We start from the raw sequence: 15537 nt of genomic DNA on the forward strand, positions 1-15537 counted from the left end.
GTGCACTGCAGAGTTCTTAGATCTTATTTAAATCTTTGAATCTTTTTAACAATAAACGAACCGGACCTGCTGATCCACTCAATACAGAGCATGAGTGTGCAATCAGAGTGACATTATGAAAAACAGGACCTGCTCTGCCCACTATTGACGTTTCACAAACTGAAATAGATCTATTCTGCAGATCAATTTGATGCTCGAGACGACTTCTTAGTTTTTGCCTCTTTGCACAACAGTCACTTCTGATATTTCTGTACAGTATGCATTATTGTCTATGATTTTGGATCTTTACAGTTTACATAGACATGCGTTGTATAAAGTACAAACATGAAATACAGAGATTATACTGTGTATAATCTGAAAACTTTGCTGCTCAATTTATGGAGATTTTCCAATTGCGATTATATTTACAATTGATGCTTAAATTAAAGATTCAGTGCACATTTAAGTTCAGAAGCATTTACATTTGAGAGGAGGTTTTAGCAGGTTTATATATATACAAAAGACAACATAGAGACCGTTTTCAGAAGTCGTTGTATTACCAGTTTGATAATTCTAATTAGTTGTGCAGCCATGTTGCTGTAGCGCCAAAAGAAATGTCTAAAAAAAGTAAACAGTACACGACACATCTTGTAATAATAAGTGTAATGTTAATAAGTGTTACCGGGACAATCAATTTAAAATGGAAATAATAAGAAGAAGAATTGATAATGTGCATGTTCATCTTCTGTATCAGGTCGGATGAAATGTTGGTTCCTATTTGTGTCTTCTCATGATGTTCCATGTTTTGAGCTTTGCTCTTGTCCCCTGAAGCTGAATATGTTAATACAGAGACCAATGTTGTGTTCAGGGACTCCCATTTAAGAAAACACAGGACGAGTGTGCATCACAAATGGGCCAATCATTAGCAGATGTGAAGAGCTTCTCGCTGTTGAAACCTTGAACGGGTCAAGGTTTTCTGCTGATGTTACTTAAAAGCACATTGTAAAACGGACTGGGATTGCAAGGTTAGGTCACAGTTAAAGCGTAAAGGCTGCAGTTATTTAGGTAGTATTGTCATCTTTGCAAACAAAATAGCATTTGCATTTTATGGGCTTGTTAAGCTGTAACATTGTCGACTTCCTTTCCTTTCATTTCCAGGGTGGTCCTGGCATTAGGGGAGCCCGAGGAGACAGGGGAGAGCCTGGAGTGACGGTGAGTTCACACTGTTTTTATCCACTCACTTTACCAACCGTCTCCTCGACTCGTCTATTGTTCATAAGTCACAACAAAGCAGACCTCTGTTTTTCTTCGAGCCCTTTCATCTGCAGCCAACTCGCTCAGCACTATCTTTCATATCAAAAATTCTGCCGCCAAAAGCTAAAGGAAATGGACAGTATCCAAGCGTCAGTGGCATATAGTTTTTTAGAGCTTCGAGGAGACGGTGATGGCCAAACTTACCTCAATTTTGTTATAATGCTATACTAATAAAACTATGGACCACAGTAAACAAAACTGTTCCTGCTTTCTCAGCAGTATGATTGTACGCATAGTTGCTTGGTGTTTTATGACAAAGGCAAAGCTGTCACTCAATGTATAGTTATTGTATTTGTTTCAACCAGAAGCATCTCGTGACTCCTCTTGAGTGACAATGTATCCAGTATAAAATGCATAGCTGCCGGGCCGCAACTGAAAACAATGAAGAAGCAAATGCACAATAAGGAACACATGTGTACTGTATATTTCAAAGACATAATGTTGTTTTGGAAAGAGATTTTCTGTTCTACTGTTGCACAGATATAGAGTGTCTGACACGTCTAAATTAATCCGTGCTTAGTCTTAGCTCGGCAGCATTTCACCTCCTGCCAGCTGGATTATTTCTTCGCATGAGAGCAGTTTATGCACGATGTCCAACCTTATAGGTCCTGCCTGAACCATTTGTTAATATCACTTATTTGAAATGGCGCGTTAATGTGTATAGGAAGACTCTTTTGTCCGTCCAGCCATCATGGGTGATTTCATCTACCATTATGTGCTATTATTGTGGAAATGTGTCTGTTTTTGTTCCCGCTGTGATGGGTATCTGTTCACACTATTTCGATTGTTTTTGCAGATAATCCTTGCCTCAAAGCCAATAATTACATAGATCGACAGTAAAGCAATAAATATTGAGTCAAATAAGGATTTCTTTGGCTACTGTTGCTGCTGAGCAAATAATCTACACAGCTCAGCTCAGGAGCAGAGCAAGTTCACACCTGGACCAAATCATGTGCTAAACCAGCACAAGCTGACAATGGACAGATGGACAAATGTCTCTGGAGTCTTTGAACAAAGCTTTTAGTGGAGCAAAGACGAGCAGTGAACATGTCGTGGTGATTGTAATGTGTTTGTTTCAGCTGCTGTTGAGCAGAAAAGCTCAGTACAACTACGTTTCATTTAATGTGTGCTCCTTTATGGTTGAGTTCAGTTTTATGTACTACAGGGTGGTTTTGTTTTTAATTCACTCCTCACTTTTTCAGGGACCACAGGGGCCTGTTGGAGAGAGTGGACCCCCTGGGCCCTCTGGACCCCCGGGCCCTCAGGGGCCCAGTGGACTGTCGATTCAGGGGCCTCCGGTAAAACATAATTTGACTTAGATTTTCAGTCAGTCTCTTGTTAATTGTAGCACCTTTGTCTAAATCCCTGTTGTTTGATGCCATAGGGGCCAGTGGGTCTGAAGGGAGACATTGGTGAGGTTGGACCAGCCGGACCAATGGTAAGAGACTGGTGTCTGTTTGTCAAAGTTTCCAATTAAAGTTGGAAGTCCTGTTTTATTTTCAGCACACATAGGGAGCAGTGTAATGCAATCATTGAAATGTGCGGTCATTACTTCTGCCTGTGTTATTGGGCAGTGGACCAATTAGAGGTAATGCTGAATTAATTTTATAGTTCTCTTCAGGGAGCTCTGGTCATCATCATCATCTGTAAATGTGACTATGTTCCACCGAGGGTTTGTCTTTGATTTGTCATTGAGTTCTGCTTTCTCTGAATAATTCACGTTTGTTAATTCTGTTCTAATTCTTTCATTATCATTGAATATTTCAAAATCTAAAAGCAAAACCTTGTAAAATGCTCCTTTGACTCCATGGCACAGTGAGTCCCTGCAGATTGCAGTGCAGTTATCTCCGTCTGCGGCAGCGATAGTGCAGCTCTGTCCAACAAATACTCGGGCTTTTATCAGGTTTATGAGCTACAAGAAAACATAAATGCCACCGTTATAATCTCTACGCTGGGAGATATCATGTTTAGGAGCTACCATGGGATTTAATAAGTGCCCCGTATAGGTCTGAGTAGCCCTTTTAGTGTACATTGCATTTTATAGATCATTTAGTTGTATGGCTGATGTTTTGTTTATTGGATCATTCTTTTCATGATCAATTCACAAGTGCTGCAAAGTTTTGGCATTCGTAGCTTTCGTTTGCAGTTGTTTTACTTCACATTTATTAAAACTATGAAAATTGTATATCAACTTTCTTTGAAGATAAAAAATTCCCACAAGTAGAAAATAGCACATCCTTGAACTAACTGCAACAATACCTACGCGGTCCTATCTGGCTGTGTCGCGTCGCATGGCCCTATTAATAAAAGCCGGCGGAGCTGCTCTGTGCCGCTCGGTGCTGCTGAGTAATAATGTGTTTTGTCAGATAGAGGAATATGAATGGCCGTCTGTGTGTGTTTTCAATAGGAGGCGCAGAGGGAAAGGATTGTGGCTTCCAGGGTCCCGTTGTAATATATGGCAGACCACAGAGAATATCGCTGCTCTAAAACATCAATTACTTCTCTCGCTCACCCTCCCTCTCTCTCTCGCCTTCTCACTTTCCTCAGTCTTCGTCGCTGTAAATACAATGCACCCTGGTGATCCGGGCTCTGTTTAAATGTGATACAGGAGCAATGAACGCTCAAGTGTTTGTTTTACATCCATCTTAATCCCTGTGAGTGTCAGCGCCACCATAACTGTTTACTCAATCTAAAATACTGCCCTTTTATAGACACAAAAGCCAATTCAGACATGGTTAAAGCGCACTTTAAATCTAGCTTGATCACCTCTGTGGGCTCGCATGAAAAAAGACCTGTTCATACGTTAACAAGGGCAGTTTTATGATGTAGCAGTCTGATACTAAAATCATTCATCAACACTGATTACCCGACAATGAATATTAGATCTAGATAAAACAACAGAAAGGGAACGTTTTATTATGACACGAGAATTGAGAACCTATAGAATAATGCAGACCCCTTCTATTACTCTAGATCATGTTGTTTGTAACATTCATAAAGTTTGGGTCTATGGTAACTTATCTTATGATACAGAAGAGAGAAGAGAGAGACATCTATATAAGCGGAAGTGTGGAAATTCCTATTATTTTGAACATTTGGAGTGTCAGACTTCCACATAGTAGTATCGGAATAAAGTGAGTTGTATGAATACTGAGATCTTGTAGCACCTCAGCCCAGGACGTGTTATAAATCACACGGCTCTGTCTGCTACAACCTGGCCTTGTAATTTGTGAACCTTTCTAAGCTTTCACTGTCTTGTTTTATGGGCTAATCACCAGTGCTCAAGTGTGGACATAAATTACCTCAGCTCTTACAGCCTTGACTGTGTTTTGGAATCAATTGAGAGCAGTTACTTCCGGATGGTGGAAAAAGGGCAAAGGGGGTTTCAATTATCCAACACCGATGCTCAAATTAAACTCTAAGCGTTTTACAAAGAGTAAAAGTAATTGGTATTCAGTTTAATGCTAAATCTACATGGTCCTCTGTTGTTGTCTGTGTTTTTAGGGCGTCCCTGGAGGTCCGGGAACCCCTGGACGAGATGGACCCCCAGGCCCGAGGGTAAGACCACACAGTAAAATAAATGGGTGATTGTCCTCCACACAACTTAATCGGATGATGCTTATACGCGGTCAATTACATCATGTCAGACTAATTACATAATACACTGCCTGACCTAAAAAAACACGCTAAAATATTCTTTGGAATGGCTTGATTACAGCAAAGTGTTACACCAAGATCTTGTATCGATGATGGGAGAGTGTGACCCGAAAAAATGGAGCAAAGCCTTCTCCAGCACATCCCAAAGATCCTCAATGGGGTCAAGATCTGGAGTCCGTGGCGGTCAATCCATGTGTGAAAATTATGTTTCCTGCTCCCTAATCCACTCTTTCACAATGTGAGCCTGATGAATCCTAGTATCGTCATCTTGGAATATGCCCATGCATCAGGGAAAACTAAATCCATTGATGGAAAACCTGGTCATTAAAGATGTTCAGGTTTTCCGCTGATCTTATTTTTTTCGGGACATAACATGTCCTTAAAGCAGTATTAAGTAGCTTGTTTACCTTAATAAATCCTTTTCGTAGTCCCTCTGGGAGTAAGACAAGTGTAAATGGGATGATTGGGGCGGGTCTTTCATCTCCCCCTGGTGTCTCTGGCCAGAAAACCACAATTGCAACTTGGCTGCCACCTGGTAGGAGCCACCAATACACACTAATGGAATTACGAAGAAGAAGCTAACAGGCTAACTGGCAAAGCTAGCTGCTTAAACAGTATTTACAGCCAAGTTTGATTGAAAAAAAAAAAAGATCTCCATTGTGTAAGTGGATGTCCCTTTGTCTTTTCTGTCAGTGTAGTATTTACTCTCATGGACAATTAATGAGTTAAAAACGCAACATGCTACGACACCTGCAGTGGCGCCTATGGCCTCAGGGGCATGAGTTACTTAGTTCTGCTTTAACATGCAGTTATTATCCTCTTACCTATTTGCTTAGTTAAATCCAGGTGGTGTGTTTTTGTTTTGTTTTGTTTGGACAGTGAACTACTACAAAGTAAATAGATTGGCCTATCCCTCATTGGAACTTTAGTGGTTAAATCAAGTTCAAATGAAATAAATATACAGTCTTTTCTACTTTCATTGGGATTAAAATCTCCATCAAGGAACCACCCTTTCACACACACATTCGTACAATCGCAAGAGGCAAGTTTGGTGAAGTGCCTTGCTCAAGGACTGAATCCTCCACTAACTGAGCACACACACACACACACACTGTATATAAACAAATAGATCAACCACGTGAAGCTTTACTCTGAAACATTATTACCCACTCACTCGTCATTCATAGAGCAGCAGGTTGCAGTAGTCGTAGAAGCTGTGGTCAGCCAGTTTATATACTTACAAGGCCCGACTGTGCAGTAAATATCAAATCTGAGACGCAGCCTGTTGTGTGTGTGCAAGTTAGAGGAGACACGTTATGACACACAGGAGTTTTGTTCTGGCCCGGTCCGTGATGAGGTGTAAAATGCACACATCCTCCATCTGCAACTGGGGCAGGTATCCACAGTCCTGATCCCGGTGTTTTAACATGTCATTCTGATTTATGGTTCTCTTTAGTTTTTGGAAGAGTTAAATGTTTGATCCAATTTTTGTATTGTTGGAGAAATGTTGTATCCATCCCATCCAAATATTTGTTTTCAGTGCATACAGTAGAGCCTAATAGAAAGTGCTCAAATGAGGATGTGGTGAATGGAGATGAGATTATAATTTGGCAAGAAGAGATCAACATAACAGCGCTTTGTCCCATCACTTTAAATTTGATTGTCATTATTTAGTGTAATGCAGCCAACAAACTGTAATTATGGACATAAAGGAGCTCTGATTATTCTTTCCAAATGCAATGGCCACATTCCCATCTCAAAGTCATACCTCACAAATATTTTTATGATGCTAATCTGACCAAGACTAACCAATATGTATCCAAATCAGGGGGTTATGATCTGTTTGCTTTCATAATGCTGTTTATGAAAGCATGTGATGGAACATTGTCATAAAGCTGACTTTGATAATAGCAGAAAGCCTGTCAGGTTAGGCTGCTGCACATGTACACAGAACACAGAACACTTTTCCCATCTCAGTGTGATGGTTTCAGGTCTCGGCTCTGACAGTTTGTTAAGTGTCTCCCACTTTTCACCCCTTTCATTGTGTGCGTTCTTATCCGATACAGCTTACGGGTTAAACATCCTTTTTAGAAAAGGCAGACAAAGGTTTACACTCTGAAGGCTTGGCGGGTTTATTTGTGTAGCACATTTCATGTACAAGACAACTCAATGTGCCTCACAGCAACACCAAACACAATAAAAATACAATAAAAGCAATACAAACAAATCAATCAATACACTTACATGAATAAAAAATATACATATATATACATACTGTATATGCATATATGTATATATTAAAATGAGTTGAAATGAAATCAAAGGCCTTAGACAGTAAATATGCTTCCAGCCTGGACTTAAACATAGTCAGAGATGAGGCCTGTCTCATGTCGTCACGGAGACGGTTCCACACCTTTGCTTTACCATCACTAATGCTGCTAATGCACCTTTTCAATTAGTTTCCATATCATAATATATTATGTTGATTAAGCCTATAGTTTTTGTGCATCTTTTAGGGTCTTCCTGGTAATGCTGGACCACAAGGGCGACAAGGACCTCCCGGGCCTTCTGTAAGTGTCTGTAGTTTTTTCAGTTAACGTTATAGGGTCATTTCTTGCGTAAAATCAAACAACCTTCTCTCACACGTTGTGCATAACGGAGATGTTTTGTTTCTCTTCTAGGGAGCCCCGGGAGCCCCTGGAGCTCCAGGCCCTGGTGGGTCTTCAGGAAAATCTGGAGATCAAGGTGTACCTGTAAGTTTTGAAACTTTCATACAACTTTAGAATATGAAGAGAATATAGGCATAAAGAACACTGCTGCAAATGTGGCACTTTTAGAGCAAGAGCTTTTGCTTTTCCCCGACTTAACTAAACCCTAAACGAATATGATTATTTCTGGTAAAATGTATATATACTGTATCTATACGTCTAAAATAGAAAGATGAACAAAAGGCAACTGACAAACTTTGATGTGAGGGACATTCAATCTTCTCTTGGGTCAGCGCCGTCGTCCAGCGGCAAAGTTTGGCACAAAGACAGAGTTATAAATCATCAGAGAATCTCAGACAGACACAGATGTTTCATTTTAGTTTCATGAAATGCAACAATACAAGCAGGAAGTGTCACATCCAACTAACTGTCACTATGGTTCACATTCTTCATGGATACATAATTGTATATTTTGATTTACAGTTTGTCCAGAGAGTTTTTAGACCTTTGTTAATTTAGTTCTAGTTATTTGTTGAAGCCTGATCCTAAAATTAAGCTCTTTCTTTTCGATTGGTAATATTCTAACACTGATTATTGAATAATAACGTTAAAAATAAAAATGTAAAAAGTTCTTAATTAAATTTTTAGACCCTACGACAAACAAATGGCTGACATTTCAGGATTCATCCAAATGCTTTCATCACTTTTAGACAGGGGGATTCCAGAAAGTCACCATGCTTTCATTATGGCTAATATCAATGCTTAATACGTGTCCTTTTTAACTGTTAAAATGTGTCAAAGGGATTTCAGGGAAAGGGATATGACTTTGCCAAAACTCGCACAGTTTGCTATGATCCATCATATCTCCCATACTCGCGCGTGCTTTCATTGTAGTTTTATAGGATTTTCCCATGTCATCGTGATAAGGAATAGACATTTATGTGTCTTGAAAGATGGATGAAAACAGAAATACAGAGCAGGTCCAGGCCGAAGACTTTTACTGTGGAGCCTAGAAGTTAATGTGTATCGACTAAAACTGGCGCAGACACAATTTCATCTCCAATGCAATATTCATGATAAGGTCGACTTCGAAACACAGCGGTCCCACTCCTCCTCCTCCTCCTCCTCAAACACCTTCCTCTTGAGCACACAGACCTGTAGTTAAAAGTCAAGGACATGTTCACCCAAGATAAACATGGCCTCATTCAAAAGCCGTAAGCGCATCAGGCTGATATTTTTCATATCAGCACTTCACATTTGTGGCGCGGAAATATTTGTCTTTTATTTGCCTCGGCGTGTTGTGCTCTGATATGCATTCATCGGCTTTATGTGGTTGGCAGGTTGGGAGTGCGCTACGGACCGATGCGTATCTGTGAGCTTTACTACTGTGCGGTGTCAGTGTGCCAAGCCCCTCTGTGATTGTCAGAGCGCACAAATTTCATTAGTGGAAAAGGAGGTGCATTATCTACCAAAAAAAAGGAAAAAAATGCAGGGGTATAATGTCTATCTAAATGCGTTATTTCAGCTGCTGGTACAAAAAGCCGAATGTGATAAAGGTCCAAGTGGGAGAGATTAATGGACTGGGGATATGAAATTGTGTTTGTATATATAAACCTATTAAATGTTTACTTTTGTGCTTTATGTCGTAGGGTCCTGCCGGCTCCAAAGGTGATAAGGGAGAAAGAGTAAGTCGTTCCACTCGCATTCGGCCGTGTTTTGAACAAATCAAGTTTTACGGCTCTGTTTTGCACTGGAAATATTGTTACTGCGGCGAAAAGAAGGCTTTACGGCTTCGTTTTATAGAAGCTGCATCACACTCGAGAGCGCACTCAAAGCATTTCACAATCTCCCCTCCATCTTCCTCTAACAGTCTTCATGCATTAAGACCGCGAGAATTGTGTCAGAAATTCTATACAGTATTTCTGACACAGTTATTGCACTAAAGCACTGATTTAAAGCAACATGTCACCCAACTTTTGTATTGGTATTCTTACCCCTGATCGGACTTGTAACTTCCCAGGGAGCGAGACATCACCCGTCTCCATGGAGATGCTACTTTTCTTTGACTACAGGTCGTCAAACTTAAAGTGCATATGACACATTAGACGCAATTTTTGCTAAAACATAGTGAACACAATTATATTTAAGACTTTTGCTAATACTGTACCCACCTTTCTTTAGTTTGGCCATTTTTGTGACATAGAAGTAACATAGATGAAGGCAAGCCATTTTAACTGTTGCCGTGCCAACCATGTTAAAGCAGTACTAAGTAACTTGTTTACCCTAATAAATCCTTTCTGTAGTCCTTCTGGGGGTAATACAGGTGTTAATGGGATGATTGGGGGGGGGTCTTTAACCTCCCCCTGGTGTCTCTGGCCAGAAACTTGCAACTTTCCCTGCTCCGACCCCTGAGACCCAATACACACTTATCATGAAGAAGCAGCTAACAGGCTAACGGGCAAAGCTAACTGCGTGCTAGCACCACTTAAACAGTATTTACAGCCCAGTTTGAGTGAAAAAAATATCTCCATTGAGTAATTGGATGTACAATATCCCTCTCTGTATTTACTCTCAGGGACAATTAATGAGTAAAAAAACGTAACATGCTACGACACCTGCAGTGGCACTTATGGCCTTTAGGGGCATGAGTCACTTGCTTTAAGATGTCAATAGGAAATGAGTCAAACTGCTCTGGAACTTTACCTTTATCTCTGTCATTCCCTATCAGGAGCTTAAAAATAAAATACAATTTTGCTTTTCGGCCCAACATTTCTACATTAAATTGCTGCTTCACTGAAATAAAATGACAATTATGTAAATGGTGTTATCCATCTAAATGAGTCATATTTTCAAAAGCGTTGCCAAACCCTTTCTCACTCAAAAATAGATTTGTCGGACACAAACAGAGCATTTAAGTGTGCGCAATGGGTCGTTTTTGTCCCAATAAATGCATGGACCCCTTTTAAGTGTTGGAAAATGGTAGAGTTTGTCGAACACTGGTCTGGTCATTTGCTCCTGCGGTTTTAAATTGGGAGTTGTGTGTAATTTCCAAAGTGCTGTGTTTTGTTACAGGGCGATGTTCAGTCTCAAGCAGCCATCCGTGCCATCGCTCGACAAGTGTGTGAGCAGCTCATCCAGAGTGAGTTTCAGTCACATGTCTGCACGACTGTGACATTTACATTATAATTTCTAATTGCCGCTTTGATCCGCCCATTGTTTGAACTGAATTAACAGCGCTGCTAAAATCTGGCGCTGTCCTGAAAATGTGAGACAGGCCGCTGTTCAAGTGCAAGCTCAGAACAGTACTGGCGAGCTGTGCATATGACATCTGAAAGTGTTTTATACGCTCACTCCTGTTATTTTAATTTCACGCTTATTCTTGATTAGATTTACTTTTTTCCTTATTACATTTAAGTGTCTTTACTTTCATATTATGCTGCTTTTACCAGTGAAGCATTTTGAATTACTTTATGTACGCGCTGCGCTCAACAAATAAACTTGTTATCTGTCGCAGGCCATTTGTCCCGTTATAATTCCATCCTGAACCAGATCCCCCAGTCCTCGGTGTCGGTGCGAACAGTGCCAGGACCTCCAGGAGAGCCAGGGAGGAGAGGGGCCCCGGGACCACAGGGAGAGCAGGGTTCCACGGGCAGACCAGGCTTCCCCGGAGCCAGTGGACAGAACGGGCGACCAGGAGAGAGAGGTGAGACAAGCACCGAGGAGGAATGTAAATCCACACAGTCATATATATGTATAAGCATCTACAGAGCAGAGGAAAGTATATTTTGTTTGACCAAAAGACATTAGGAAGGTTACATTTTATGACTTTCTCTGTTTTCTGGATCCATCCTTAAATTCTGCAACCCATCTACAGGTGTTGAGAAATGTATTTTTTTATTTATTGACCTTTGTTTAACCAGGATAGTCCCACTGAGATTAAGAATCTCTTTTTCAGGGGAGTCCTGGCCCCTGAGGGGAATCTATTGTACATGTTTTAGTGGTAGGGGAAACCGGAGCACCCAGAGGAAACCTACGCAGACACGGGGAGAACATGCAAACTCCACACAGAAAGATCCCATTTACATCCCCCTCCTCAAGGGTGAAAAAAAACAACAGCAATGTTTTGTGTTAAATACTATAAAGGTCTCAGATGTATGCCATATATTGCAGCAATTCATTTAAATTAACTTTTCTTTTAAAATTATGTTAAAGGAACAGTCCACCGTTTTTCCATACTGAGATATGATCTTACCTGAGCTTAGACGAGTTGATGTGTACCTGTTTGGTATTTGTGCGTGCTCTCAGTCACGCAAAAAAGACCAAAGCTGTTGTTAGCATTTAGCATTTATCTCTTCCTCTCCTCTATGGGGCCAATCGGGGTGAATTTGAAGAGACCAAGCTCTTCTACGTTTTCCCTATTTAAATACGGTTACGGGAGTCGATTTTCAAAGCGGCTAAAAAGGGGCACTATATTGTAAGGCATAAGAACACCTTGAGAGCACTTCGACGTCCACGCAGTAATATCTTTACTTTACTGCACGGACGTCAAAGTGGTCCTAAGGTGTTATTTCGTCTTACAGTATAGTGCCCCTTTTAATGTTTGATTTTGTGTGACTTTACTTGGATCATGTAACTACTCAAATACCGTATTTAAATGGTGAAAACGTGGAAGAGCTTGCTCGCTTCTAACTTCACCCCCTCGTTTGGCCCCATAGAGGAGAGGAGGAGAGGCTAAATGCTCACAACATCTTTGGTCTTTTTGCGTGACTGAGCGCACGCACAAAGACCAGACAGGTGCGCATCAACTTGTCTAAGCTCAGGTAAGAACATTTCACAGTATGGCCTTTAACATAGGATTCAAGTTAATCGATGACCCTCCTCACCCTTGTTTGGGAAACACCGCTTTAGGCTGATGGGTTAAACCTTCCCAGATCAAGGAGAATAAACAGAAAGGCCCCACTCGATGTGGATTCTCAAACCCGGGACCTTTTGTGTCATGTGGCGAGAACGCTAACCTCTCAGGCACGATGCCACTGTGTAACAGAGCCATTTGTCTGTCCTGAAGGAAGCTCACGCTGTATGCTTGTTTGCCTCTTGTTTTGCTTTGGTCTGATCCGTGACCCCTCAAACAAACTCAGTTATGTCTGCACTCCCAGGAGGTCCAGTCCAGGCCAGAAGACCGTAAGCTCAATATCCATGAGGTCATTCAGCCTTCAGAGCCGAACCGTTCATGAGGCCTCATCGCCAAAGCATGCAGCCCACACAAAACCGGGCCGAGCTGTGGATGACACGAGCATTAGAGTAAAACAGAGCGTTTCAGGAAATGTCCAGCGAGTTTCTCCTCCACAAAAGTCCAGACCTTTGATTCTCTTCTGTAACATTTATAATCTGCTGCTTCTGGTCGACCACAAACCCAATACACACATGGATTAAATGTTTTATAGACCGAGATGAAACCGCTGTGCAGAGTCTGGGCTGCAACGATATTGCTTATTTAACAAGATGTGTTATTTATTCAGACTCGGAATAAAGCTCTTTTTGACAGAAAAACTGACAGTTATCAGACACACTATACACTCAGGAGACTGATTTCATATTTCATTGCCTTATATGAAATAAGTGTGTTTATTTAGCTACATCTACTGTAAACGTATGTAAGTTTGTTGTGGTTATTACATTTTTACACACAGCGCGTCATTCCCTAAAGAGGTCAAAATGATGCTAGTTTGTGGTTGCTACTAATAATACATAAAATACTGCATGAGGTCATTCAGTCTTACTCCATCAGCTTGGTTTATTACACGTCTCGTCATTTCTAATGTTAACTCATCTACAGCTGACAGTAATGTTTTAATGTGCTCAGGTCCAGCAGGAGAGAAAGGAGATCGGGGACATCCAGGCGTGGGCAACCAGGGCCCCCGCGGACCACCCGGACCCCCAGGTAACAATATAAATTCATATCAAGTTTTTGTAACTGTATTGTAGGTTCTGTTGAAGCTTTATGAAATAATGAAAGGAGTTTATTGAGTTGAAAATACAGCGTTTTTAAAGTTTTCAGAAGGGAAAGGCCAAACACATGTAACCAGTAATTTGATTTTATCTGCAGAATTGAAACGCACCAGGGCTTTGCTCTGTCAAAGCAAAGCCAGTGGAGCTTTTGGAGCATGAATATAATCCTCTGTATTGATCTCCGCGTGCAGCCCACAGAAGGTTGCGTTATGAAAATATGTTGAGTTTTTCAGGCTATGGTCGTGCAATCAATATTCACGAAACAAGCTGACAAGACTCCCCGGAAACTTCTTCTTGATCAAATAACAGATAAAAGAAATCCCGGAGTTCAATATTTGAGAAAGATAATGTTTTCTGAGCAAGGGTCTGGACTGAGCCTCTGGCTTTAGCTGTGGTTAGGGCTGGTGCAAACAAAAAATAGCTCCTAAATATTGATTGGATATTTCTGTCAAGTGCCCTGAAGGAGCTGTTCCTCCTGAGGACACTGAAATGAAAAATCCTTTGGAAACAGGTTTACCTGCAGCTGTTTTTTTACTCTGTCCCCTCTTTATCCAAAACTGACACAGACCACTTCCTTTGATCTTCAGTTAGGGGCAGATGTGGGCAGTACTCTGTTACATTTACTTTAAGTAACTTTTTGAAGTAGCTGTACTTTTCCAAATACTTTTTTCATAGTACTGTTTACTTCTACTTGAGTAATTTTCACATTATTGAATGTTTGGTTTCTAATAATTTCTGTCACAACTACAACTTGAATCAAACTTTTACACTCAGTTACTCAGGATTCACACTGTTGCATTTTCTATCATTTTCTCCAAGTACTTTTTTACTCTTACATATTATTATTATTATTGACTTGAGTGAACATTTTGGCTACTTTTCCCACCTCTGGTTCGTATTGCTTGACTCATGTGAGGAATAGAACATTTTCTTTTAAAATCGCACACATAACCGAGTTCAGATAAGGACTTTGAAAGCTTTGTTATTACGGAACGTGCCTGGACTGTTTCACTCAGACAGCTTTCAGACAGAGGATGATGCTGCGTTTCGATTTTAAAGGCTCACCGGGTGAAGGACGAACAGGCAGCCAAGGCCCCACCGGTCGCCCCGGCAGCGCAGGGACCCCGGGGCGACCAGGAAATCCAGGCAGTCCAGGACCGGCCGGGCCCCAAGGCTACTGTGACCCCAACTCCTGCATGGGGTACAATGTTGGAGGTGAGTGTTGTGTCTAGAAGATTTAGGGGAAAATATACTGATTCCATCGTTCCCAGAAGCTTGATGAAATAAAGTTTTATGATAGGACTTTCTAGATTATTTGCAGTTATACCACGGTCTGGGTGGATACTCAATTCTGATTGGCTAAGTGGCGTGCGTTAAAACTATATAACGCACAGTTATGGTGCATTCATGTGGACTGGGGTGCTCGTTTTCCCGAGATGTGACATCATTGTCCCCAGTTGGTTTGTGGTTTTTATGTGGGAAAGTGGGGATTTTGATGTCATCAAATAAAAACTGTCTTTTATCATCGATAGCGCTTAACTGAGTTTATCATTTAAATGTGTTAGCACCTCAAAAGCTAAGCGCAAACTAGCGTAAATTTACTTTTTGCTAACGTTGATGTCAGGCATTTCACTCGCAATTTTGTTATTACGAGGATGACGACAGCTAACACTAAACTCAAAAAAGTAGCAGTATTTAAGTAAAAAGCTCACATTAGACGATAAAAGAACAAATCAGCTGATTTCTGCCGTCAGGTGTGGAAGTCGGGAAGCTTGTTTTGACCCGAGTTCCCCAGTCGTTTTCCCCACATGAACGCACCATATATCACTCCACTGCAGCTGTTTCCATAGTAACGACAAACATTTGAGTT

General features: G+C 40.9%; 1 protein-coding gene across 1 annotated transcript in view; it reads left to right on the forward strand.

Moving 5' to 3' along the window:
- Window positions 1–15537, forward strand: part of LOC306966031 (collagen alpha-1(XIV) chain-like) — a 100805-nt gene that overhangs the window by 82331 nt on the left and 2937 nt on the right. The window contains exons 35-45 of the mRNA XM_079560665.1: window positions 1075–1191; window positions 2496–2591; window positions 2678–2731; window positions 4798–4851; window positions 7467–7520; window positions 7632–7703; window positions 9308–9343; window positions 10731–10797; window positions 11173–11361; window positions 13522–13599; window positions 14727–14882. Coding sequence (XP_079416791.1) covers window positions 1075–1191; window positions 2496–2591; window positions 2678–2731; window positions 4798–4851; window positions 7467–7520; window positions 7632–7703; window positions 9308–9343; window positions 10731–10797; window positions 11173–11361; window positions 13522–13599; window positions 14727–14882 — 973 coding nt within the window. The remainder of the gene's footprint in view (window positions 1–1074; window positions 1192–2495; window positions 2592–2677; window positions 2732–4797; window positions 4852–7466; window positions 7521–7631; window positions 7704–9307; window positions 9344–10730; window positions 10798–11172; window positions 11362–13521; window positions 13600–14726; window positions 14883–15537) is intronic.

This window comes from Gobius niger, assembly GCF_951799975.1.
Source record: "Gobius niger genome assembly, chromosome: 8".
Taxonomy (NCBI): Eukaryota; Metazoa; Chordata; class Actinopteri; order Gobiiformes; family Gobiidae; genus Gobius; species Gobius niger.